The 27122-nt window shown below is 52.0% G+C and overlaps 1 protein-coding gene across 1 annotated transcript in view; it reads left to right on the forward strand.

Moving 5' to 3' along the window:
• Positions 1–6569: 6569 nt before the first annotated feature.
• MYRF (myelin regulatory factor) overlaps positions 6570–27122 on the forward strand; it is a gene marked incomplete at its 3' end in the record, with an annotated part of 62690 nt that continues 42137 nt past the window's right edge. Inside the window, exon 1 of the mRNA XM_082000571.1 lies at positions 6570–7367. Coding sequence (XP_081856697.1) covers positions 7322–7367 — 46 coding nt within the window. The 5' untranslated portion in view covers positions 6570–7321. The remainder of the gene's footprint in view (positions 7368–27122) is intronic.

The raw sequence follows: 27122 nt of genomic DNA on the forward strand, positions 1-27122 counted from the left end.
GGTGAGGTAAGAATGGGATGGAATAACCACTCAAAACCCTTTCCATAACCTCTTGCCAGCTAGCTCGCTCCCCAGGCCACATATCCTCTGCCTGATCACAGCTCTTCTGCGTGCCAGCGGCGGTATCTCACTGGCAGATACCACAGTATAGGTCAAAATCTGACCCTGATCTCGCCTGCCTTCTACCGTTGAGAACACAAAATAATCCACAGCCACGCTGATCAAAGCAATTACGTGTCAGCCTTTGACTGCAAGCCTCAAGTGCTGCATCCAATCTCGGTGAAATTTCCAAACAGATCTTCTCCATCCTAGCATCCTTCCTCCCTGCATGCCGCTATGCTACATGTTACCTGAAGGGTTTGCAGTCTCAGACACTGGCTTAAGTTGTTAGGGGTCCTTATTTTCCCCACAAAGGTTAAATTTAGTAGCAAGCAAGGCTGCCTTATATTAAAGGGTGGCACAGCGGTACATTCACCATCAAATTCAATGGGACCTGAACTGGACTTCGTTATAAATTCATTTCAGAACAAGGAAACACAGTTGAGGTAAGAGCCCTCACTTGGTGACATGGGGCTGGCCCAGACTGTGGGAAATACGTGGCGCAGTCCTGGTGGCATGACCTGTTCAGCCTGCAATGAGATGTGGAACAGAACCCGGCTCTGTGTGGCGCAGACCCTGACAAGGTCTGGCGGAGGGGCTTTGCTGGCGTGCACAGCCTTGGGCAGCGTTAGTTAGGAAGCAGTTTAGCTCCTTGCTGCGGCGTGACCTTGCCGTGCTGGTGCTTTACTTGTGTTTCCAGGTTTGATTTTTCAAAGGTGCAAGGGGCAATTGAGCACTCGGTTCCTACTTAAAACCCATGGGGGTTGATTCTAAACTCCCATTGGTGCCTTTAGAAACTTCATCCTTATGGATGTGTGAAGAGAGAGAACATTTTAGGAGTGATGAAGTTGGAAAGCACTGTATAGAATAGCAGTTGGGTTTTGCAAAACAAGAAAGTAGGTGCTTTCTCTGGTGCTCTAGGAAGGAGGGAATCCTGGACTCTTCAGAGTGCTACATTCATTCTTCCTGCTCAGGCAAATCAAGACATATTGCACTTGGATTGCTGCAGTGTTCTAGCTTTAAAATCTATAATTGTCTTTGCGGGTTTCTTTTGTTGGGACAGAAGTTGAAGCTGTTGATAGCCACTAAGTGATGGCATGCGTTAGATCCCTGCGGAAGGGGTTGAGGACTGGTGTGCAGTTTATGTGGCTGATGGCATCTCAGAGGAGCAGCATGCTGTATGGAGTGCATCCTGCATGCTTTACAAGTTGGAAGTGTTTGTTTGCAGGGTCTTTCCTAAACACTGGCACTTGCCTTGCAGCCCTAGAAATTCAGCTGTGGGCTTTGTAAATTCTTTAACAATCTGATGAGCTCTTCCCATGCTTGTGTGAGGGTTTTTCCAAAGTGCCTTGAACCAGTCGAAGAGCTTGTAAGACTTGCAAGCTCCCCAGCTCTGCCTGGCAGCACGGTCCGGTGAATTAAGCGTCGTAGAGCAAACCCAGAGAATCCCAGACCCGAGGTTGGTTCTGACACTCACTTGCTGTGAGACCCTCCAGGAATCAATCACAAAGGGATTCATTCCCAAATGCAGTTTCTGTTTTAGGCTCTCTGGCTTTAGATAACTAGCAGACCTTATGTTGCACTCTGTTTCATTTGGTGGAAGACAGCCAGAACTGCAGGAGCTGCTGCGAATGCTGAGGGTGGTTTGGAAGAGGTCTAGACTTAAATTGAGGGCCAGCTTTGGAAAGCAGAGCCCTGAGCTCTGCCAGCTCTCACTGTACAAGCAGTGCTCACCTACCTCCTTGCGGAGGCCAGGAGTGTCACTGCCAGATGGACCTCGTCGCTCCTGAGGAATAGATTCCTCTCCCAGCTGCATCGTGACTGTAGCGATGGCTTCTTGTTGCTCCTGCTGCTTGGCAGCAAAAGGGGCCTGCCTTTCTGGTGGCCTTGGTCAGTACAGAAGAGGGGCATCCTTTCGGCAGCAGGGTTCTGGGAGGAGGTGAGCAGGAGGTGGAAGCTTGTAGAGAGATGACCATGGGAGAGTGGAGCTGCACAAGCTCAGTGTTGCGTGAGAGGCAGCTTCATTGCCAGCTTGCTGGCTCCCGTCATTGACTGCATTCCCATGACGTTACTCATTGAAGCCGTAGCGTTCACTTGAAGGTTTTTGATCTCTCTGTGATCATGGTGAATTCGCTGGCTGGCTCAAAGAAGCATTGTCACACCAGATAAGAGCAACAGCTCTTCCCGAGGGAAGTCAGGTGGGGTCAAGGAGAGGAGTTTCTCTGTCCTCCTGTGAAGCCAAATAACCATGGGAAATGCTTGTTCTGCACAGTCCCTGAGGCTGAGCTGACTCGAGCCCCGAACAGATGCAAACTCTGCAGAGCACAGATGAGGCTGCATGGACCATCCCCAAATAAAGTCTTTACGCAGCAGACGCTGTCACACCCAGTAACACTAGTGCTAGCACGTGTAACGTGCAGAGGAGCCTTGGCAGCTCCTATGGGTTGCTTTCCCTGTCACCTATACAATCTCACACACTGCCCTAGGTCAGGTAGCCAGGATAGTGTCAGTGAGGGTGGCTGCCAGGTTAGACTCGCGCTAGCCCTGAGGGCAAGTCCAAAGACCCTTACTGCAGTGTGCCAACATACCAGAGTGGCCATCACCCCTGGGGAACTCCAGAGACACTTGCTGGGTCACGAAAGGGGACGACGGGAGCTGAGCAAGGGGACCGCTGCAATGTGCTTCTGAATTGCAACTCTGGTGACCCTCCTAGCATCTGTGAGGAGAAAAGTTCTGTGCTGAGGATGGTAATTACGAATACTTGTTACAGTAGTGCCTTCTTTCTGAAGGGCTGTAGCCCTTCTTCAAGAGTGACAGTAGATTGGCCGTGTTACAGTTTCTCTGCTTTTTAAACCCAGGGGCTACAGCAACCTGTGAAAAATTCTAGGGGCCACGTGTGCTGTCTTATCTTCATTTTTAACCGTGTAAAATGTGACTAAATTCAGAGTATTTATTTTGTTTACAATTTTCTTATTTGCTTCTGCTTACCTGTAGGCATGGTTTAAGGAAAAAAAAAAAAAAACAAAAAACCAAAACCCACAAAAACCCCACCCAAACATTTTCATGGATTATGTACTGTGCTGTATCCCGGTGGAGGAGTACTGCTGTGGCTTGCTTGCAAGTCCTTGCAGTTGTTCTACTTCTCACCTTGAATGCATGGAGACTCCGTCAGAGGATAAAATCAGTCGGAGGTTTTGTCTTGTCTAAGATAATGGGTGTTTTTAGGATGTAGCTACTACCGTGTCCTGGCTGACATATTAAAAAAAAAAAACCCCACGTCAGGATAGTTAAGGAGGCCATCTCAAATCCAGTTCACGTGGTCCATGTGAAAGTTTCGGTACATCCCATTTAGTGTAGTACAAAATGTGTATAATACTGCCTAACTGTCCCCCTCAAGTGCCGATGAGGCTGATGAGCGCAGTCTGAAGTTTGGGGAGGCACAGCTGCAGGCACGGCATGAGTTTTGTACGCCTGCTTATCCCAAAGGATACCAGACAAAGCCAGGGACTGAGGAAGGAAGGCTGCTGCTGTGCAACCACCTCTGATGGAGACACAGCCCAGTTGCCCCTTGATTTTTACTGTAGCGAAATTCAGCAACATTTCGGTTGAGTGGTCTTTAGATCAGAATCAAAACTGATACAGCCTTAAAATCCTAAACAGATGGATTTACGCACGCTCTGAGTACATGACGCATAAAGCATTAGTGTGAGACCCCAAGTATTCCGACAACTCCAACAGCTAAGCGGCGGCTCGTTTGGTGCGGTCGCACCGGGAGCGATCTTAACATCTCTTGACCCCAGTGCCCCGCTCAGCTGAGCCTCACGTTAGCTGGAGCCGTGGTTCTGCTGCCCGCGGGGCACGTGCCTGCCAGCCTTGCCCGCGGCCTCCATACGGGGACCGAGGGGTCTGTCGATGCTGAGGAGGGAAGATAAAGAGAGACTAAAAGCCTTCCCCTGAGAAGCCTGCCTGGGGGTTGGGGTGTGGGGAGGGCCAGGGCCGGGTGCACTGCTGAATTATTTTTTTGTTTTAAGCTGGACTTTGAAATTTAGCGCTGGAGGGAGCAACAGCCACACCTTCCGTGAGTAATATCCCTCCACCCCCTCCTTGGCTCGAGCTCCCGACCAGCCACATGGGATAGGGAGAGCAGTGTTTACAGAGAGCCTGACCCGGAGGAGATGAGGAAGGGAGCGTGTGTGTATCTGACGGGGAGGCATGGCGAACGGGGAGGACAAGGACTGGCAGGGAGGGAGAATGGCAGAGAGGAGAGGGCAGAAAAGAAAGCAAACGGCGTGCTGCGATGGGGGCTGGAGTTCTATCCCCTGGCACTGCCTTCTGTGCAGCAATAGTGGATCAAAGTGGTAACTTTTAACCTTTCTAGGTTCAGATCTCTCTAGTATCTCTTGGAGATAACACAACTACAATCCTGAAATGCTGGATTCCGAGCTCGTCGCAGTAGGGCACCAGCTGGTCTTTCCCCTTTTGGGAAGGGATGAGGTTGGGTGTGTACCTCCGTGCCATCAGGAGTGCATGCCCAACCTGTCTTTTCCCTTCAGTTAGGCCCAGGAAGGGAGACAGCAGCACTCCTTGGGACAGAGAGCTGAGCAGTACTGAGAGGCAAACGTGCATGGAGAAAAATAAGGTGAGAAGGACACAGACTGTTAATACTTTGCTTGATTCAGGCACTGAGGCAGAAGCAAAGATGGATGAACCAGCCCCAGGGAGGCATTTAGGTCCAAGTGGCTTGGAATCAGGAGACACAGCTTGTCTTTCACAGGCTGCCTGCATGGACAACTGCAGCCACACTAACCTCTGCCTTCCCAGTGCAAAGTGGGAGTAAGATTTCTTAATCACCGACGGATCTTACTCTTACGATAACGTAGCGCGTGATACTGCGCTTAATGGTACCACACAGGTGAAACCGTGTTGAGCCTACCTGCTGGCTGCTGGGATACTGTGGCCGTGCGCTGTGTACAAATACCTGGCTAGCTTAATGTTGTTGCCCAAAGGCACCGAGTTATTTCAGAAATTATTTCTGGGTCATTGGCCTGCCTGTTCTTACGATAACTTCGTGGTATGGACAATAGAAACCAGTGTTTTGTTTATCCTGCTCCCCCACGGTATGTACTTGGAGTATTTATCAGGAGGAGGGTTTGCTGGGGGTGGCAGCCGCTCGGTTTGCATCATTAGTGGGTTGCTCTCAGAGGGCTTTTCACGTCTCGTTAGCGGGGTGCATGGCACTCTGGGACTGGGAGTGCTGGTCTGCGCCGTGTTGCGGGAAGGCCGTGCTGCGAGGCCAGTTGCGTTGCTCCTAAGGGAAGGAGAGAGGTGTCACAGCTTTATTTAAATGAGTTGCTGCTCAGGAGTTGGCACCTTGGGGGTGGAGAACCCCAGGCAAAGACAGACATGGTCGGTCGACAGCGTTGCAGATCTGAGGCAGATCGGTCTTGGGGTCATTTGCTTTTCAAATCTTCTGATCATCTTTGGACCCAGTTTTAGGGTCCAATGCCGTAACAGGCAGGAACTTGTTCTTCTGCCAGCTTGGCCTGTTTACAGGTTCTCTTGCTGGCTTTGACAGTCACCGGTGAAGTGACCCAGAATAGCCTTAGCCTTCCCTTGTTGTTTTATTGTGCCTGAGCAGCTGAAGCTCCAACTCCCTCCTGCCACTCCTGTAATTTATTAGCTGTCTCTCAGAGACGTGTAGGTGATGCACCGTAGGCCTGGCGGCACAAGAATAAGACTCTCGGAACCATCGGGGAGCACAGGGGAGGTTCTGCAAGCGAGACCCGGCCCGGAACGAGCAGGGACGGAAAGAGGGAGGCCTTCCCGTGTGCCAGTAAGCGCTGAGCTAGATGCTTGGGTCCCGTATGTGCCTGCGAACGTCTTCGGCTGTGTTCCGAAGCGGGACGTCGGCGTGCAGGGCTGTGTGCCCACTGGGACGTCTGTTCCTGACATCTTCGGGAGGACGGAGGGCTGAGGGTCAGGGCTTGAGTCCTTAGGATGAGCATTTAGTTCTAAGCATTTAGTTTAGGAACAGCATTTAGCTCTTAGACCATTTAGAGCATTTAGGTCTAATCTAATACAGCCTTAACATCTAACCTGGCACCGACCGCGTTCAGGCCTGGGCTAGCACTCGGGCTCCGTGGCAAACAGAAATTTTTGCTTCCTTCCCACGCAGCTTGTGCCTGAAGCTGGGGGAGGTGAGTGTGTGCGCGGGAACAAGGGGCGTGGGGTGAGAGAGAATAACAATTGTCTTAATGGAAAGAGAGAGGGAGAGAGAGAAGAAAAAAGGGCTGTTGAGCTCTTTCTCTCCGTCCCCGAAATAATAGACCTATTACTATCCCCAAACCTCGACCCCCCTCCCCTCCCCGCTCCCCTCCCCAGAGAAGAATTGGTCACTGCACAGCTGTGTGAGCGAGAAAAATATATTTTTATATATAAGAGAATCTGCCCTTCTGAATTGGTTTGTGGGGATGGACAAAACCTCATTGTGCGCTTTATCTGCCCAGAAGAGAATGGTCCCACAGTCTCTGGCTGGCAGGGGCTCTGCGTTTGGTTAACTGTGGTCAGATAACTGTAACTTCATTTAGATACTGTACTGTTATTTATTTAAATTTTTTTTTTTGGCATTATTATTGATTGTGGGCACATCTGGGGAAGAAAACACAACTGTCTCTTCCCCCCAGCCCTCGTGGTGGAAGGCTTATTATATTTTTTGGGAGGGTGTGGGGGTATGTGTGTGATATGTGGCCGGTTTTAAGAGCGGGGGTCAAAAAGGGGGTCAAAACCCCAGGCCCCGAGGGGTTCCGCGGGGCCTTCGTGCTGTTGGATGGGGAAAAAAAAAAACAAACCAACAAATTGGGGAGCGGGGCGGGGGGACACCCCGGCTCTCCGCAGGGCGGGTCGGAGGTGCCGTCTCTCGGGGCAGGGCTCTCCCTGCCGGCGGGAGGAGGAGGAGGAGGAGCGGGAGGAAGGGAGGGAGGGAGGGAGGGAGGGAGGAGCGCTCCGCCGCAGCCCAAGTTTGGGGGCAGCGCTCGGCGGTTCGCGGCGGAGGCCGATGGGCAGCGGGCGGCCGCGCTCGGCGCCGGTACCGGCTCCGGGACCCCGCCGGGGCGGCGGCGCGGGGCGCTGAGGGCGGCGGCGGGGCTCACCGGCGGGGCGGCCCGGGGGGATGCCCCCCTGCAGGCGCGGAGACTAGCCCGGGCGGCTGGTGCATGGCACAGCTATGGAGGTGGTGGACGAGACGGAGGCCCTGCAGCGGTTTTTTGAAGGTAAGGGGTGTCCCGTTAAGCCCCAGCCCTCTCCCGCCACGGTCCGGCCGGGCTCGGGGTGCCCCCTGACCCCAGCCAAAAGCAGGGCACAGCGACCGCCTTGTGCACCAGGTCCCCGTTGCCCGGGCAGAACACCGGTGCCGGCGTGCGGGCTCCCGGCACACCGGGGGTTGGGGAGCGCGTTGCGTCGTATATTAGACGTCTGCGACTGTCCCACCGAGGCCCTTGGCATGGCTCTCGCCGGTCCTCAGAGCAGACATGGGGTCCTGACAGTAGCCCTGGCATGTGGATCACGGACGTCATCACGGGGCCAAAGCCTTGGTCACCCTCTCTGCTCGCCTCGGGACCGGCAGCCTCTCTACCTGGCCCCTGAGCCACGGCCGCTGGGCGCGGTGTGCTGGAAGCAGGCTCGCCGTTGTGTACTTCGCTGGGGAGATCACTCCTCTCTGGTCTACAAGATAGCTGATCCTCCAGCAGCGGAGTCCAGCAGTGGACCCCACACCATCCCCTAATCGGCATCTGTAGGCCAGCGCCATCCGGCCAGAGCCTGGACTCCTTTGGGCACTGTGCGGCTGCGGATCAGAGCCTCCCTCCCGTCAGTGCAAACCAGGGGCGGCTTTTACCGAAACCAATGGTGGAAACTGAAACCAAATGGTTGTAAAGAGAATTTGGCCTTTGTCAAGCAGGGGTGAAACACGGTTGCTCGTGGCAGCTGAGGGTTTGGTAGGGCTGAACTGTGTGGCTGGGGAGGCGCTGGGACCCTGATGCCCTTTGTTGTTCCTCCCTGGGCTCAGTGTTTCTTCTCCTCGCTCTGGCTTTGTTGGCACACTTCGCTCTTCCTTGTTGACTATATCGTCGTTTCTTTCTTGCTTGTTGTCCTTGTTTCTCTTTTTCTGGTGCTGCGCCCCGTGCCGCGTGCCCCTTGTCCTCTGGTGAGCCGTTTGCCAGCGGGAGGTTTCGGTGGCGCGGGCTGTGCACCTTGGTGCGAGCCCCTGGCACGCGGATGCGCCGGTCATGGGGTGACAACGTGCCCGTCCTAGTGGGGCTCCCTTGCGTCAACGGTCCATGCGGAATGGGCTGCGTGTGCAAGTCAGCTCTGGAGCTGGGATCCCTTCTCTGGCGTCCTTGTGCTGTGCTTCACCTGCGGTGGGATCGGGCAGCGTGCTTCCCGCTCTGCTGAGCCGCTCACTTGGCGTCGCCTGGGCCGGATGGGGTGGGAGGACTGTACGGAACGACGTAACTTGGGGAGGAAGGTGAAGGTGCACCACAAACAGAAAGATGCTCTCAGGAGCGAACAGAGGCTCAAGCTGCTTACTTCTCACTTTCCTCTCTTCTGGCATCCACGTGATGCCTCAGTAATGCGTCTCTTCTTCAAAGGAAAAAGCATCCCCTGTTTGTTCCAGCCGTGATTCTGGATTCCCGGGAGCGACAGGATTAGCGAGGATGGGAAGCCTCACCACGCGGGCTCTTATCGAGTGCTCCCAGCCTGTGTTCTCCTCAGCCTTCAGGGGGCTTGTTTTGTTTTTAGGGTTTCTCTTGGAGTGATCTCCTAAATCCTGCCCACCCACCTCCTGTCCTCTGGGCACGAGTGCCTCCCCGGCATCCTGCACAGCCCTTGCTCAGCACCCCGACATTATTCACAGGCGTTAGACTTCAACTGGCTGTCTCTCCTTTTCGTTTGTAAGAGTGGAATTTCTCTCCCTCGGAGCATCTTTTCTATAGGGTGGAAGGTTTCCTTCTTTTTCTCTGTGTCTGGTTCTTTCTTTCGGGGTGCTGTGCGTGATCCTGCTTGAGCAGGGGTCGGACAAGACGACTTCAAGAGGTCCTCGCTAATCTCAACCATTCTGGGATTCTTCCTCTCTTTTTCCTTCTTTCTCTTTCCTTTTTATCTTTGTCGCTTTGTCTCTTTCTCCTTCTTTCTTTCTGTCTTTCTCTCTCTTTCTCTCTTTTGAATTAAAACCATCTTGTCCTTGTAAAAACCAACAGTGAGGGAAACTGGGGCTGAAGGATATTTCTTAGCCTCTGCTATTTGCTTACTTGTGTAACTTCCTTTTTAGAACAACTCTGAGCCTAATTTTTTTGTGGAGCCCAACATGGCTGTCTCTTCCGTTTGGGCAGCTAGATCCCTTTGGCGGTGTTATTAAAGAGCATCTGTTACAACAGGGTGTTTGAGGGTGAGAGGGGATGAGGAGAAAGTTTTACCACAAAGAATTGCTGCTCAATTCAGTTTATGCAGCAAGTGAAGAAAGAAGGTTCTTTCCTTTTGCGCACGCTTTAATCGTGGTGCTCTGAAGGAGTATGCGGCCAAACTGATCCTCTGTTATTTCGAAGTGAAGGTCAGTGCCTTAAATTCCTAGCTTTGCAGCACGGAGTCGGATTTGCCCTGGAATCTCTCTGTCCTGAAGAATTAATGGTTTCTGGACGTGTAATATAGTGGTGAACGATAGATCTGATAGAGTTTATCAATTTATAGGAATAAATTCATTAGTAGAACCGGTTCCTTGCTACCCTATCACTTCTTTAAAAGGTGTCTGCTGATTCCTTTCCTGGGGGGAACAGATGTTCAAACCATGTTTTTCTCTTACAGTGAAATATTCTTTCTTCTCACAGATCATCTTCTCGCCAAGTGGAGTTTTTACGCTAAAGGGATTTTTTCCTGTGCACTAAAAACCCTGAAATAATTTAGGAATTCCCTTTCCTTTGCTTGACTCTGATTTGCACAGGATCTGAGCCTGCTGCAAACAATCCCACCATATTTAAGAGTAATCCTTTAGTGCTTGTATAACACTCGGTATTTCAAAGTGTCAGACAAGGATTAACTGGTCTCTTCTTGCAGACTTTTGGGGAGTGGGGGCTGTGCTGGCTGAGGTGTGGAAGAGGGTTGGTGTCTGTGCTGAGTCCAAATCCTGGCATTTGGCTGGCTCCAGCAACAGTACGGCAGGTCCCATCGCAGAGCAAGGCTTGTTTTGGGGAGCGAGTGCTCCCGAGATCTCGGGTCCAATTGCCCACCTCTGGTTTTCTCAGCTGCGTGAGAGAACCTTTACTTTCATAAAGAGGGCTCCCAGTATTTCCTTGGGCAAGATATCCTTATTTCCCGCGAATGTAGTTGTCTGCTCTTTGAGAGTGAGATCTGAGACGTGCGAGGATGGAGAAGCGGCAGAATGTCATGACAAGTCTAGGGCTTTGCTCTGATGTTTGGGAAGGGACTAGGGAAAAGCGTACGCAGTCTCTGAGAGAAGAGATGGATTGGGCGTAACTTCACACCCTTCTGGGATGAAGATGCTGGGAGTGCGAGGCACCTGAGTGTCCTCGAGGTGGGCCTGTCCTGGGTTAGGAAGATCATCGCTGTCCTGGTTGTGTTAGCACAGCTGGTAAATGTGTTTGGTGGTGCCCAGGACCATCCTGCCCAGGAGAGCTCGGGCAGGCAGCTGGGAAGGCTTGGAGGCAGAGGGCGTGGGATGCTGGGGGTTCTGGCAGCGGTGAAGGAGCTCAGTTTGGTCTTTCCATAGTATTGGGAGTGTTTACCCACAGCATTTGTATTTTGTATCAAAGGAAAAGTAGGGAGTTGAAAGTGTCTGACCCTTGGCTGGCATCCTGCTAGAAACCTTACCTTCCTCCCTGCCTACCACTCGCGTAAGGGAAACAGTTACGACAGAGCTCAGCTATTCGGGATCCCTCTCTCTCTCGGCTAATTTATGAGATAAGAGGTTGTTAAAGAATGTATATCGGAAAGATGTGCAGAGCAGGGCTTGGGGGGCAGGGGAGTGGGGCGGTTTGGCAGATTGCTGAAAGGGGGTAGAGCAAGAAATGGAGAAAGAATAGCAAATGCTAAGAGTTTGGAGAACTTTGGGTTGAACTGTAGTTGGGAAAGACAGTAGGTGGTTAAACAGAGAGAGCCAGATTTCGGCGAGGGCATGCGAGTCCTGCGAAATGAAGCAGCCCTTTACAATCTTCCACCGAGCACAAGTGGCTGGAGCACTGGGAAGCGTGCGTTTGTCGAGCGGCCGTGTGTCTGCGTGCGCGCACCGGGGCTGCCGGTATTGTACTTGCGAGCTGGGAGTGAGCAAGTGAGCACCGGGTGTTTTATCAGCAAGGCAGCAAGCGTGTTTGTGTTAGCGAATGGTTTTGCCCGTAGGAGTGCGTGTATATGTGTGTTAATGGTATTGGTTACTTTCCTGGTGATTTTTATTATGTATTGTGGAGCGCCGTATATATATGTGAGTAGGAAATGCTGCTCTGCAGCCCTGCGGAAAGAGGTCTGGGCCATTGCCCCGTTTTCCTTGGATGAAGAAATATAAAATGATGGGGCCGAGGCAGAGAGCTGAACCCAGGACTCGTGGGTTTGCACCTTGTCCACCACGCTGTGTCGTAAGGGTTGGGCGTCCGTGTGCTGTGTGTCTGCAGGAGGATTTTGTGATGGATGGGAATGAGCCAAGAAGGACTTCACTAGTAAAACTCACTGATGTAAAACAGTGAAGCCACGAGCTTGAGGGAAGAGTTTCTCTTGGTTTCTCTTCAGAGCTGGCCAGCACCTCATGGTGGGGGGGAAGCGTCCCTGAGCTGGAAGGGCTCTGGCTGCAGCAGTGCTGCTGACCCCACGTGTGAGTTACAGCTCGCTGGGGGTTCGCTGGACCACGGGGGCACCTGCAGTTTCTGCCAGGCAGGAGGTTGGAGGATTGCGAAAAAGAGTCGCAGAGAAACAAGGGGCTGCTTTGGAGTCTTCCTGGATGCTTAGGGGCGCAGAGGGGAGAGCGGTAGTTTCCTGAGGCTGAAAACACTGGGAGCAGAAAGGGCAGAGGACAGTAGACGCGGGGCCTCCGGAGCAGAGGCTGCGGTGTCTGCCGTGGTGCTGGCTGGCAGGCAGAAGCCGCACACGCAAACTGGGACAACTGGCCCCACGTACGTTTTTAGACACCTGAGCCTGACGTAGCAATGCAACTACAGCGGATCAAAGCCTCTAGTTTCTTTGACTTATACGAAAGAACAGCTTTTTTGGAAGCTGGGTTTCACGCTCGCTGTTCACCCTCTGCATGTCCAGTGGCTGTCTGGCCCTTAGCCTCTGCATCCCCCAAATGCATCTTCGAGCTCTGATGCTGTGCTGGAGAGAGGCTTTCCCGCACCGCTTGCATGGATGTTTGGCGTGGCAACAGTAAGGGCAGAGGGAAAGCACCAGGAAGAGGCTGGGAGAATCACGGGCTCCACGCGAAAAGCAGAACATGATCTTTGCTGCACGTCGCCTCGTGCTTAGACCCGACTCTCAGGAGGAGCGGGGCTGGGGAAGCGGCGGCTTTGCAGTGTGACAGTCTCTCCGGGGCCTGGCTGGTGCAGTGGGGAAGGTAAGAGGCTTTGTGTGGAGTGCTTTGCTGGATGGAGTTAGCCCGTGACAGAATGGTCCTGGGGAACCTGGTACAGCACAAACACATGACCATCCCTCCTGGTAATCCCCTCGCAGACCCAAATCCTAGCGTGTAGCAGCAGCCTCTCAGCCTCCTCCCTGGCCCTCCCACTCTTCCCTGAGGGAATAGAAAAACCAGCAGGCAGCAGCCCTGGGACCTAGACAAGCTGAGCTGGGCAGCATAATGACAGAGGGAGAGAGCAGGGACCCAGCGGGAGCTTGACATCTGGTCTCACCATGCTCAGGATGCGCTGGATCCGAGCAGGTAACATCACAGATCCCCCAACCCTCCCACGATTCAGCTTGCTTTCCCCTCTGCCTTTCCATCTCTCTTTCCAGTGTGATTGTTTTCCGGTCCTCCTCTCTCTGCCCTCTATTTCAAGCTTCCCCTGCCCACCCAACTTGCCTCTGGTCAGCATGTGCCCTCAACAAGAGCAGGTAACGTGAGGATGCTGGTGAGCCCAGCTCCATCCTAGGGCCTAAGCAGAGGAGGGAAGAGAGAAAAATGATCCCTTGAGCTCATCACCAGCAGTCTACAGCGTTTGGCTGAGGCCCAGGGGCCATCCCTGGGCACAGGGGGAAGCTGCCACCTCCATCCCAGCAGGACAAGAAGCAGGAGGTTCCCAGAGTCTTCAGCCAAAGCACTTGTCCTCATCTGCTCGTCAGGGCAAGGCTAGTGCAGAACAGTCTGCTTCCAGCATGGTCTTGTGACTGTGCTGGTACTTCTCTGGGGTCTGCTCTCTCTCCCCCGTTTCCCCAAAACTCCTTTTTCCTGGATGGAAAAAGGACAGGACGCATTGGGATGGAGTAAGGCCAGAGAACTGTTTGTAGGAGGGTGGATCCCTTAAGATGTCTGATAAGGGGTGGGTTGTGATTCAGAAAGAGCAACGTGAGCACACGCCTGCAGAGGCTCCATCGGGGATGGAGAGAGGTACTTTGCCTGTGTTCTGGTTGCTGTATTTTCCACAGGTTGGTGTCCTGGGACCGATGCCTGGACACGGACCAGGAGGGGGTTTGGGAGGAGGCAGCAGGGAGAGGTGGCCATCGGGGCAGGTTAGGAGGGAGTTGTGCTGGAGGGGTGACCAGGCTGATGGAAACGGGCATTTTGGTGACTCAGAGATCCGGCTGGCCCACGCTGCTCCCTGTGCCTGGGCTGGGGTTGCGCAAGGGCTGCTGCGTGCACGGATGTGGGAGAGAGATGCTGGTCAAGAAGGAGCCTTGTTGGGCTGGATAGGCAGGGTTTCCCTCTGCTCCCTCACCTTTTCTGCTAGAGCAAAACATTCCCTAGGGCTGGGCTTCTGGGACCAGAGTCATCCCAGCTGCCACGTCACTGGCTGCAATAACCGTGGAATAAAATGGCTCCTGGGCATGGTTAGCCTGGAGAGAGCTGGGCATTGCCTGGAGAAGCAAAACCCCACCTGAGTGGCGCGTAGGGAAGTTGCTCTCCCCATGGGCTTTCTGCCTCCTGTTGTAGTTCAGCAGTTTCATTTTTGCTTTCTGCTTTCACCCTGTTCTCTGCCCTGCCGTCGTTCTCTACCCATGGTCACTTAGAAATAAGAACAGAGGGGCCCCGCTGTGCTTGCCCTCTTCTGGTTAGGGGCCTTGTGGCTTCCTCCTGCGGGGACAAGACCTGAGTGTTCTGGAGCTGGGAGCTGTGTTAGGAGGATGCCAGGCTCTGTGCCTGGCCCGCAGCAGTGCTGCAGGGGTCTGCCCTTCCCCTGGGCTGCCCAGACAGGGTCCTAGACCACAGCTTGGCATCCCTCCAGCATATCCTGCCCCGGGATTTCCCTGCCTGGGGATGGCATTGCCCCGGCACAGCTTTGCAGAGCCTGCTGGGTAACCCCCTTGCCTCTTTCCAGTAGTGTTGCTGGTTGAACTTGGACTTTGCACTCTCTGATAAGAACCCCAGTAAGCTAAATGTGTCTGAGGAATGATTAACTAGTGTGTATGTTGCCAGAGGACAGGGGAGCAGCTGTGACTGGAGACACAAACAGGAACAGCCTTGTGGCTTTTGGGCCCAACCTGGTGCTTGCCGGCTGCCCCTCCCATGCACCAGCTCCTGGGGTAGCATCCTTTAGGAGAGCGGACCCACACTGTGGCCTCCTTGGTGCTTTCCAGGCAGACGGCAGAACTAGGGATGGACAGAGGGATGAGGCTGTGTCAGATCAACAGGGGAGGTGCAGAGTCCAAGGGGGGATGCCACTCTGTGTAGGGAAAAGGGACACCCTTAGAAGTAAAGGGTGGATCGCTTTGGACACCACACTTGGCTCTCCGGTGCCTCCCACTAACGGTTTCATGGATACACCCTCTTAGTCATACTGAGCGGCACGCTTTGGCATAGCCTTGCTTATCCTCCAGACCTTCCTTCTCCTATTGGCACCACTTGCCCCACACAGCAGGGATGGAGGACATCTTCTGTCTGAGGTGGATGGTCTGGTCAGCCCAGGACCCTGTGCTCCCCGCCCTCTTCCAGCACGCCCCGGAGTGTGTTCAAGGCACGTTTGAATGAAAGGCTTCCTTCCTGGGGGAAAGTGTAATGTGACACTCAGCGTCCACCTCTTATCTCCCTGAACTTTGTCTGTTTTGATGCAGTTACTCAAAATGGCGAACGGGAGATCTGGGAGCAGGGCTGCGGGGCTGGGGAGGGTGAGAGGGGAGAGAGTCCCGGCTGCAAGACGGAGATGCCAGGTTTGTTGTGGAATGAGAGCGAACACGTGTGGATTTTCTGGCTTTTGGGGCGATGGGGAGGAGGTCTGGTTGGAAAGGCCAAGGCTGGAGTTTTAAATAGCCTCACTGTGCACGGATCCAGGCTGGGTGAAGCCGGGGGAGCAGTCCTGGGAGTGCCACGTGGCTGGGACCATAGTCCCGTGGCATGGCCAGGGCTAGGGCCGGTGTGCGGGGCTGCAGGCAGGGGTAGGAGTCATTCCCTCTGGTGCAGCATGGTGTCCGTGCTTCTCTTTCACATCCCTGTTGCTGTGACGGACCGGCTTGGTCATAGGAAAGCTGGCATCAGTCTCTGCGGTGGTTAAAGTTTTCTTAGCCTCTCTGGGCTTATCCTACATGTTCTTCCCCCCCCCACCTCTTCCCCGTCCCCATCCCTCATCCCTTTTGCTCTATCCAGTCTTCTTTTCTTCAGCTGCTCTCATCATTTGTTTGCAGTGTATTGAAGGAGATGTACCGAATTATGCCCTAATTAATTGCAAACTGCATCAGTAGGAAGAGCAAAAAAAGTGGGGCTGTGATTGCAGCCCAGTGTGCAGTGTGAACAGAGACTGAGCAGGTTAGCTGAAGCAGTGTGCGATGGGACCAGAAGTGAATAAGGAGCTGATAGGCACTTGCAATGCCAACAGCCGTGGTCTAGCTTTGGTGAGATCTCTGACTTTTAAAAACAGTAATGAAAGCAATTTTTGCTGGAACTGAATTTTTTTTTTTTTCTGTAGAGTTCTTTTGTCATCACCCCAACATCGCAGCAGTGTATAATCTCAGGAGACTCAGAGTGCCAAATTGATCTGGTTTTCTTACCCAAGGAGAAGAAGATAGTAGTTGGTGGGGAGGGGACAATGCAGAGGGGGTGGACATGGGTCAGGATTTGTGGAAGGCACAGGTAGGGTTTCCAAAAGAGCTGGAGGTCTAATTCCTGCAAGCTGTCTCCTTTGGCAAGGACCATAGAGCATGCGGAGCTGCTTTTGCTTGCAGCCTTGAGAAGTGGGCAGAATATAAAAAGTACATTCAACTTAATTTAGAATATGAATATTCACTTAGTTTGTGTCTGACAATACTTATTAATCAACAACTATCATTTATGACTTTTAATCCTGTGTGCTGATTACAGCTGACTGCTAGAAATCTAGCTAAACAGGAAACCAAACAACTTATCAGCCTTGGCTGATCTTGGCTTATCTCTTCTGTTATGACAAGCAATGGTTATGGACATTGATTCAATAAAGCACTAAAAAGTGTGCTTTGACTTTATTGGAAATTAAACACCTGCTTAAGTAAAGCAAAAGCTCAAAAACTGTGCATTATAAGGGCCATCAAGCCATTTCACAGTTGGCTGCTCGCTGATAATATAATTAATGCTTCACTCAGTGTAAGAACAGAAATGGTCTTTTCCCTGATGAGGTCCCATCCAAATCAAAACCTGAGGTCAATGAGAAGTTCTGGGTAGGGGGGAATAGGAGGACGTCTGTCCATCTCCACTCCCTCCTGTCTATTTTAAATCAGTCTTTGGAAAGGGGTGTTGGAATGGAGAGACGGGTGGCGATGAGTTTCCCCACGCAGCATAGCGGAACATGTAGTGAAGAGCGGGAGAATGATAAATCATGTTTCAAAACTCATCTCATTGGTCTTGAGGGGCTGAAGGGACACAAGAAACAGCAATGGGGGGACCTGCAGACTGGGGCCAGGCTTCACAGCCCAGAATGAGAAGTTTTGGTGCTGGAGGTTGTGCTGGTGTGCTGGGGCTTGGGGAGGGGAGCTGGTCAAAAGTCAACCCAGTCCAACAAGATGATCAAGTAGAACATCAGGGTAGGGACCTTTCCTACTGCTCTGCTTTTAGGCACAGGTATTGTGGCTCTCTTACACCCAGGAGGCATCTGTGGATGCAATAGATCATGGATGATCACTGATAAAGATTTTTACAGAATTTTTACCATGAATTTTCAACACAGCTTTCTTAATTCAGTCAAGGCACGAATTGTAGGTGGTCATGATACTGGGCTAAGTTTGACTTTGAAAGAGATGATAATGGTACCAGTGACAGTGAGCTGTGATGTGCAGTAAAGTTGGGACCAGACACCACAAATATTTGCCACCTCTAGTGCAGAGCAAGGCCTTGCCAGGAGGACATAGTGCGTGTCAGGAGGACATGGAATGCTTTCAGCTGGCTCTCTGAAGGAGAGAAGTGGTGGAGTTTACTGGGCTTTTTTGTTTAAACCTGCTTCTCTGCAGTTTTGGAAACCAAACCACGCTGAGAATGGGGAACTAGATAGTAGGAATGGGATGGAGAAAGTTGGTCTGATGTGTCCTTGTTTTGTGTTTTAAGATGCGGGTTGATCAGCCAGTGAACAATCAACGTTAACAAGTGAAAAGGGGACATGAGCTTTAGGAGTGCAGGTTGCTCCCTGGGGATAGTCACTGCCTGAAGGAGACTTGTGGAGGTCCCTGTTTTTGCAGAACTAAACCCTAAGTTTTGTAGAAGTGTTTTTTGCTTTGATCAGCCTGTTGTTTAAATGGGTCAGGGTGGTGGTTGTTGGTTTAAGGCTTTTGTCAGTGCAGGAAAGACATGTTAAATCTTTTTTTGCTGTTTCACAAACCTTGTAGCACTCAGTAAATCCAGGGGCTTGCTGTCAATGAGCGGTTGGGAAGTCTCATAATCTTAAGATGTTGGTTTTCATTGCTGGTTGCATTGGGGTAAGCTCTGAACCTCTTTGGATCGGGAGACTTGCCCTGAAGTCTTTATGGTCCAGGTGAGGTGTGGAAGAGCGGAAGGATGAGCCTTCCCACTTACAGAGGCAGCTGAGGAGCACCTGGGATAAAGTGACCTCTTCCCTCTGTTCTTATCCCTGTCTGCTGCTCTTTCTTGCTTGCTAATTTCATAAAGTCCAGGCAGTGGCAGTAAGTCTTCTGATAAAATTACCTTCTGATTTTCCCTGCTTTGAAAGTATCCTTTCTTAAAATAAAGATGTTTAACTTAGTTTCAGGTTAGGAGGAATGATCAGATCTTCTAGCCTGACCTATACAGCACCTTTGAGCAATGCAACCTCCAACTGAAACTGTGGAGTAATTGGTTCCTATTCCAAACCACCTATTGGTTTGGTGTTTTTTTACTGCCAGGAAAACTATGGGGCTTCTCAACATGTGTGGTTGTGGGTTTGTGTTTCATCTGTAAAAAAACCACCACAAAAACAAACAACCGACCAACCAAAAGCCCATAGCTCTGGTTTGGGGCTTTTACAGGAAGGAATATGTCCTGTTGAACTGTGAGAAACTGGTCAGTCTTTGCGCTTGGCTCAGCCCTGAAAGTCTGTATGGGCTGAAGACTTCTCTGAGGCACTGGAGAAAGTCAAAGAGACTTAGTGCAGATTGTCAGAAATTAATTTGCTTCTGCAGTAAGCTTTCTTTAAAGAACAAAGAAACAAATAAAACAACAAGTTTTATTTGGAAGTTGGAAGTTTATTTTGGAAGTTTGGAAGTTGTGTTCTCGTTGGAAGCTTCCAGCGAGAGCGCAGCGTGCGGGTCGATTAGCACATGGCTCTGACTTGCTGGCTGCTCTCAATACAGGTCTCTATAAAAGCAAGTTTTGTGTCTGTCCTGTCAGAGGCAGAGGGTAGGTCTGCCAGCTGCTTCTAGCAGATCTTCAGGTCTATGTGCTCTTTTCTGAAGGGATAAGCAGGGGCCTTTTCCAGACAAAACAGTGAGCATGTGTGCAGATGTGTTTTTGGCTACACCACCATTTTCCAGCATGAATCCAAGCAGTTCCCTGTTGCTTTGCCTATGTCAGGCCTTTATGTAACAGACTTGTACAATTTTGGGGCAAGATCCATCTCTTCCTTTCTTGTATCGGTGCAGCCCCTTGCACAAGCGACTACACAGAAACAAGAGGCCAGTAATCTTGGGAATGTCTTTCGTCCCGCGTGGGCAGATGTCACGGGGATCAGAGCTCTAGGCACGGTCACCATAAAAATAACTGATGGAGGCTGTGGTGGTTGTTCAATAAGTGTGGACCGTCCTTCTGGGAAAGAGACCGCTCGGCTCTGCCTTCGGGTGTCTGCCGGCGCGGTGTGTGCCGGCACGGTGTGCGGGAAGAGGCGACGGGCGCAGCGTCGTGGCGGTACCTTGGACAGCAGTGTTGTCCTGCCAGGACCTTCCCAGCAGCCTTCTCCGGCCAGGAGGTCAGCTCCAGCTCGCTGGAGAGCCCCGCGGGCCGCAGGGAGACGGCAGGGCGGTCAGTCCCCGCAGGACAGTTGCAGCCCGTTTCCCATTTGCAGACGCAGTTGGGTAGAAGAGCTCCAGAAAGTTCGCTGAGCACCTAGAGGGAGGTGCATCAAGCTGAAAGTCCCGTTTGATTCAGCTCTAGACCTGAGGCATGAGCACTACATACTTCACTAGTGGCATGGCGTTGCTCTTCCCTAGCCTCATGTGTGTAAGCAGACTTCCAGGAGAGACCCAGGAATCTGCAGAAGGGAAAATTGACTTTTCTATCGTGACAGACCCCAATCTGTCTGTCCCAATGAAAAACCCCAATGAACCTCCAGAAGAAGTGGGGCAGAGGTCTGGCAGGGGATGGATCCTGGCTGCAGGGTACGCTCGTGCTGTTCCAAAGACGTACCGGGGTCTGTCACAAAAGAAAGGGAAGTGGAGAAACAAAACGTAGAAAACTTCAGCAAAGTGGGCTGTGCTGTCTTGGGGGAGTTTTGAGTGGCTGAAACTCTGGTCATTCATCTTCTTGGCTTAGCTTTCCCCCCAAAAATGGGTCACAGTCATTCTAGCCTTTTAGATCACCTTTCATTCGTAGCTCCCAGTGTTGTTCATAGGTAGTGAGCAATTGTCCTACAGCCTTTGGAGGGAGATTACCTCCAGAATAAATGTTAACACTTCTCTTCTGAGGTTAAGGAATGTTTTGTCACTTGGGCATCAGCTTCCAGGGAAGCTCTCTTCATGGCCTGGGACTGGCTGAAAGACTTGGCACAAGGGATAAACCCGGTGTGCCGTGCTAGAGGGAGGTGTCTGGTGAGAGCAGGACGAAGTCAGTGCTCTCCCTGCTCCCCTTCCATGGACAACTCATGATTTTTGGAGCAGCAGTAACACGTGCTGTGAATGAATTTTGCTAATCGAACTCTCTTGGGAGGATCGGTGAAATACAGTGGGGATAAGGAAATAGGAAAATATTGGCAAAAGTGTTCCTGAACTGCTGAAAATCCTAAATCAGCTTCTAATCACTGAGTACCTCTGAAACCTTAGTCCGTAACTCAGTGATGTGGAGAATGTGAAGGACAGTTGAACAGTGAACGGGCTGTGGTTGTGGTTTTCTGTGCTAAGAAAGTTTAGTTTGTCTTCCTGAGCTGCTTGTATCTGTTGAGACACTCTCTGCTGCCTCTGAGTTGTCTTAGATTCAGAGCACTGTGGGCTCTACAACTAGGAGGAACATCCAAGATATCTGAGAGGTAGAATTGCTCCTAGAGCATCTCTTTGAGAGTAGTTTTTAGAGTTTCCAAAAGATGGTCACCAGTAATGTTAATATTCATATTTATTGCAGTCAGACATGAGGGCCATGAGCCTGCTGTGGCTGTGCTTTGCAAGCACGGAGGAGCAGATGGTCCCTGACCTACGTGTTTTACCTCTCTGCGAAAGCTGTTGCTCCCTGCTAGGAGCAACGTCTTGTTTCACAGCTGACACTGTCAAATCTTGCACTCCAGCTGCTGTGTCCTCCTCACAAGACTGAAACTCCCTCCCAGCAGGCTGCTTTCTCCAATGTGAGTTCATATACATGAGGATTCAACCACTGCTCAGCCTCCTGGTAATAAACAGACCGGACAGGAACTTACGTAAAGCTTCTTGTGCATCCCCAGCTACGTTATTTCAACCTTTTCCAAAGTCTCTCCAGTATTTCCATGCCCTCTTCGAGACAAACAGACATGAGCCACGGGTTCCAGCAGCAGTATGCAGAAAAGCCAGGACCATTTATCCGTCTTCTGCTCCATAGTCCCCTTGTCCATGGAGAACTCCGCAGTCATGGCCAGAGCTGTGCCATTGTCTCGAGGGCTTGCGTGGCTGTGGTTAGTCCTGAAAACTGGAGCCTTTCGTTTAGTCATTTTTTTTCCCAACAGTTTTCCAGCCTGGACGTGCTACTTTCAGGTGATTGTCTTGCCTTTTGCTTTGTTATGACGCAGCAGACAGATTGCTTTCACTTACCGGGCGATTCAAGGCACTCTCTAAGAATGAGGTGGGTTTTTTTCCTTTCTTTGCTATCCCACCAGTATGTGTCCCACCTTCAAACTTTGCCAGTGGAGAACAGCAATAGAAAATGCTGAATGGCTTTGGCCCAGGGGGTCTCTGCTGGTAACCCCTCTGCTCTTTGATGTCTCTATATTAACAGCTGTGTTTTAGCTCTGTCAGTCACGCGGTGTTTGATCTCTCTCAGGTTCTCCCTGTCAGTTCCATGCGGGGGAAGTTTCTAATCGGGATGTCGTTGGGCATTAAGTGAAACGCACTGGAGAAATTTGAGGCTGTAAGTGCTGCAGGGCAGGGGCTTTCTGGCTGATATTTGAATTGACAACACACTCTGAGGTCTGCTGGGCTAGATGGTGTTAGAGAGGCACCTCAATTACAGGTGTATTTAGCAATCTAAAGATGCCGCCGGTACCACAAGCACTGAGTGAAAAGGTGAAAAGTGGATTTAGCAGGAAGGCCATGCTTTCTGCTCCATTTCCAACGAGGTCAGTGGAACTGCTGTGGTTCAGCCCAGCTGGAGCTGTGGCCCTCTTTTTTTGGGAAAGCAAAAGAAGGTGCATCTGGGGGAAAATAATTCCAAACATAGATATTCAAAGGGAGAGAGAGAGCCTCCCTGCTCCCGGCTGCGACAGGTGCTGGGGTGGCAACGGGAAGCAATAGCACGGGGATTGTTGGGCACAGGCTGGGGACAGTCGCAGGAGACAGATAATGTCAGGCTAATGGTAGGCAGGACCGGAGGAGTTGGCCTGTGAGCAGTTGTGGTTAGAAGATAGTGAATGGCCCAGCTGTGAAATCCTTGTGCTATTTAGCACAAGGGGCACCGGCGGTGAGTGGAGATAAGAAAGGCAGCATTCAGGTCGGGCTCCGAGGCGGGCAGCCAGGCTTGGAGGAGTGCGGGGCTGCAGCATCATCTCCCGAATGGAAGTGATGAAAGTCCAGACACATGGGGCAGAGCCCCAAGGAGCGAGCTGGGAATGAATGACCTTATGCTGGCCTGGACAGAAGGCTCTAAGAGGTCTTTTAATCTATTGATCTAATGACTCATACAATTTGTGTAATTTCCTTGCCTTCCCACTATTCCCTCATAACTCAGCTCTTTGTCACAGTTCTGGCTGGCAGCAAGACAGACTTGTTCGCTCAGGACCTACACGCTGCTTTCCCCGGCAGGTGCTTTAAAACAGCAGCCGCGTGTGATCTCTGCTCTGGTGGAAGGAGCTGGGGGAGCGGTGCCGGGAAGCAGCAGCAGTTACTGCCTGTTGTCCTCTGCACCGGAGGGAGATGGAGGGAGCAGAGGAAGGATGGCTGCCAGAGGTCTGCCCGGGCCAGGTACCAGGAGAGGGCTCTCGATTTAGTTCGCAGGTCCCTGACCTTCCTTGTGTGTCTCTTCTGCCCTCAGGCCTTTGTGAGAAGGTCTTGCCCATCGTCATCTGTCCCTTGTGCTTCTGCACCCGCAGCTCAGGCAGTGCTGCCGTGAGGTTTATCTCGCTTTGGGCACATGTCCTCATCTCAGTCCTGACATTTGCCTCCGTTTGTCTAATGCGTGGAGACAACTCGTTCTGCGCATCAAGAGCCCAAGGAGCTGTTCTGCCTGTGGGAATGTGTGCAGTCAGTGCCTCCCGTCTCCCCGAGCCTGGGGTGACCTCCTCATCCTCTCCTCCGTGTGCTGCCCTCCCCACACTGCGTCCTCGAGCAGCGTGCCAGGCACCTTCCCTCTTGGTTTGTACCGCTCCAGACAGCGCGCTGCTTTGAAGTGAGACCCAGAACACACAGAGAGCTTGCAGGGTGGGTGGGATCCAAGCAGCACGTTCGGTATCTGATTTGTATTGTCTGGTAACTGTTTGCTAAATCCCTGGTGTGGGAACTATGTTCCGGTGCAGGAGACAACTCACAGTCAGAAAATGCAAACAACAATTTTTTTGAAAAAAAGAAAACTCAGTTTCAGTCTGAAAGCCTATATGGAAATAGCCAGCACGGCAGTAATCCCTAGGGATTTTTTTTAAAATTACTATTTTAATTGCATCGTTACTCGTTATTTATTGTGGGTGGCTAGAGAAGCTTAGCTTAGCTCAGGAAAAGGCAAAGCATGAAGGTGACTGAGCTAGTCCACAAACACCTTGTTGAAAAGTAGCTTTCTTGGAGCAGACTGCTCTTTAGTCTGGTAGTTAAGGGTATGGAGATACATCATGCAAAGTAAGATGAGGAGCTAAAGGGTGGAAATGGATTAGTGTGGCCCCTTCCACAGGAGACTAATTAATCAGCTGAAGCCTAATTCAGAATTTCATCTATCTGAAGGATGTGTCCTCTACAGCGTGGAACTCTGCGTTTGGTGGGGGGTACCCTGAGTAAAGTTCTGTGGTCTGTGTGATTCACAGATATAATGGTCTGTATTGTCTTAAGATGGATGAAATCAGAGAGAAATGGTGTCCTCCATGCCCTTCGGTCCAACCCTCTCTCAGGAGCACAAGGAGGGCAAGAACTCCCAAGCAGGGCACATCAACTTGTGAATCAACCCTGAAGAGAAGCCAAGCAGCAGAGTAGGAGGGTTCTCACTGGACCATTTACACAACCCCAACGCTGCTGTCTAGCCCAGCACACGCCAGCTGCAGGAGTACCTACACGCACTGTTTATGGTCCACAGCTGCCGAGTAAAACTTGGACCACTGAAGCAGGATGCGTTGAATCTCCTGCTTGTTTCCTCCTTGGGAAAAGAAATGACTGCCCTGTACCTGTGTGCCTGACTGGTCTGCTTCTCTTGGTCACCGTGTGCTGCTCTTGGACCCTGGGAAGTGGCGTTGGGTGTCAGGAAGTTTGTGCCACCTGTGTAGCAGAGGTAGGTGAGGGTTTACTGCAGCGACAGTAGAGGAAACCCAACGATGTAAGAAGCTTGTGGGGTTCTTTGTGATTTTCACAGGTATTGATTCTGGAGCAAATGCTATTGCAGTGTAGCGCTGAGAGCAAGTGCTGTATGGTTGCACGTCCCAGCTGAGGAGAAGGAAGAGCCTGATGACCTGACTCTCCTGCTCGTGAAAGATCGGTGTTGGTTGCACAAAAGTAGTGATGGCCCTTCCCAAGCCCTGGCAAAGGTCCCATCTAGATAAATCCCTCTGCCTTCTTACACTCAGTCTCCTCTGGAGGCTGTCCAAAGTGGACAGGAGAGACCTTGTTGCCTCCCAGTTAGAAGGACGTGGTGTTCTAGGCGATGCTTGGCTGCCTGTAGGTTTGTATTCTGTTGCTGTTTGATTATTAATCTTCCTGCCTAAGGATTGTTTTGTGCTGGGGGGTTTCCAGGAGAGGCAGTGCAACTCTGAGTCGCGAGTCCCCCCGTGCGTGTGGTGCCTGCGTCTTCAGGTTTGGGTTGAAAATGGTCTCGAGAGTGGCTCCTGGATCTCTGAGTTTCCTAAGAGCATTTCCAGCAGCCACAAGCCCGGCAGTGCTGGTGGCCCTGCAGTGAGGTCGGTGTCCAGGGTCTGTGTCCCTGGGCCCTCACCCTGGCAGAGCTGCAGTGACATTGCTCAGCCATCTGCCATCAGCCTTGTCAAGTCCCTTTGCCTCTCTTAGTCTTTATTGCCTCTCCCGGTCGCTGCCGAGCATGGCAGGGCTCTGGGCAGCTGGGTCATTGCCTCTGCTTAGGGCCAGTGTGTAGCTGGTAATAAATATTGTTATTTTTTTCTTGTATTGCCAATATGCTCTTGTAATATTTCACACTGAAGAAAGTTTACGCTGATAGTGAAAAGAGCTGTGCTGGACGTTCACTGCCACGACGGTGACGAGGAGCTCATGCACGTAGGAATTACTCTATAGAAAAAGGTCACTCCTGTCCCCCAAAACTTGCAATCTAGGTAAAGTTAGTGGGCTGTAGAAAGGAACACACAAGAGCAGAAGCTTTGGCTTATGTCCTTTAACTGCAGCCCACTAAAGCCTGGAGAAAGCAACCGTAATCCCGCTCAGGGCATGGCTGGGGGAGCTGGGCGCCTGGCTAACCTTGGGCTAGGTGAGCCCAGCAGCACGAAGGAGCCTCAGCAGAAGAGATCCAGAGGCTGTGCTGAAAAACCTCTCCCCATGCCCTCCTTCCTCCTGCGGCGGGGAATGGAGGTGCGAGGGTGGCAGCCCTGGCCTCGTGCAGCAGAACCTCCTTGTCAGTCCCGAGCTTGGGAGATGCCAGATGAAGTGGCCTTCTCCGGTCCCGTTGTCCCCCCTGCCAGCCCTCCAACACCCTCAGTCCAGAGAGGGAGATAAAGGCGTTGTCTTCTGCCTCTGCGGGACTCCAAACAAACAGGGCAATGTGCCCCCCTGGGCAGGCACCTTGGACCCCGCCAAATGGCGACGCTTGTGTGGGTGCTGCTGTTCCTGCCATCTTAGTGCATGAATGGACAAGCAGGGCATTGACGGCTGCAGGGACACACACAAATGCTCCACTGTGTCCCCTCTCACACCTTCCCCTCCTCCTCCTCGCCCCCAATGCCCGGAGGACAATGGCTCTATCCATGCCAAGGTTCACAGCTGGCAAGGGCAGAGGAGAGGCCAGGACAAGGGTGGAGAGCCGGAAGGAGAAGGGACTCAGGATGGTCCGGAGGGATAACGGCTCGGGGAGGGATGAGGGGAGACAGGAGATGGGGAAATTCGATAGAGGCTGGAAGAGGGAGAGAGGAGAAGGTGCTGAGAGGTGGCTGGCAGTGAGGGCAGAGAGGGCAGCAGGAAGGAGGGAGTAGAAAGAGGAGGGCTCAGGAAGCTTTGGGAGGGAGGACGGGCTCGGTCATCTCTTCTGCATGGAGCTGCCTGCCTTTTCCCCCAGGGCTCCCTGAGGGACATGCCCATGGCATTGGATGATTTCCTCCGGCTCCTCGTGCCTCTTCTGGCTTGGGATGTCTCTCACTTGGGATGACCTCCCCGAGGCCCGGGAGATGGAGAGGAGGCATTATCTCTCTCTCTATACATCTATACAGGGTATATATAGTGGCTCGTATCCCCTTGCTGATAGTATATCAGGAATAGCAACACTGCACAGCAGGTATGGGAGTGAGGGTTGCTGTGGGCCTGAGCCAGGACAAGTTACATGGTTGGGGACACTTCCCAGCTTATCCGAAGGCACTTTTGTCAGATATATTCTTCTGTGCATGTAATCTAAAGAGTTGTGGGCCTGCGTGAGAGCAGAAGGAGCTTTGCAGGGGACGTGGAGATGCTGCTGTGGATGGTGCTACTGACTCTGGACTCTGGGCTGCAGGCTGGTGATAGTTTGGTCGTACCTCATACCAGCGCGGTTCGTTACTCCGAGTGTTTTGACACTGGTGCTGGTTTGCCATTCAGCCAGGTTGTTGCTCCAGGATTTTCCTGGCCACTGGAGACCCTGTAACGCTTTTTACTCGCTGTTGTAAATCTGGGGTCTTGGCTAAATCCCACCAGTCCTGTAT

The sequence above is a fragment of the Phaethon aethereus genome, assembly GCF_964289735.1.
Source record: "Phaethon aethereus genome assembly, chromosome: 5".
NCBI lineage: Eukaryota > Metazoa > Chordata > Aves > Phaethontiformes > Phaethontidae > Phaethon > Phaethon aethereus.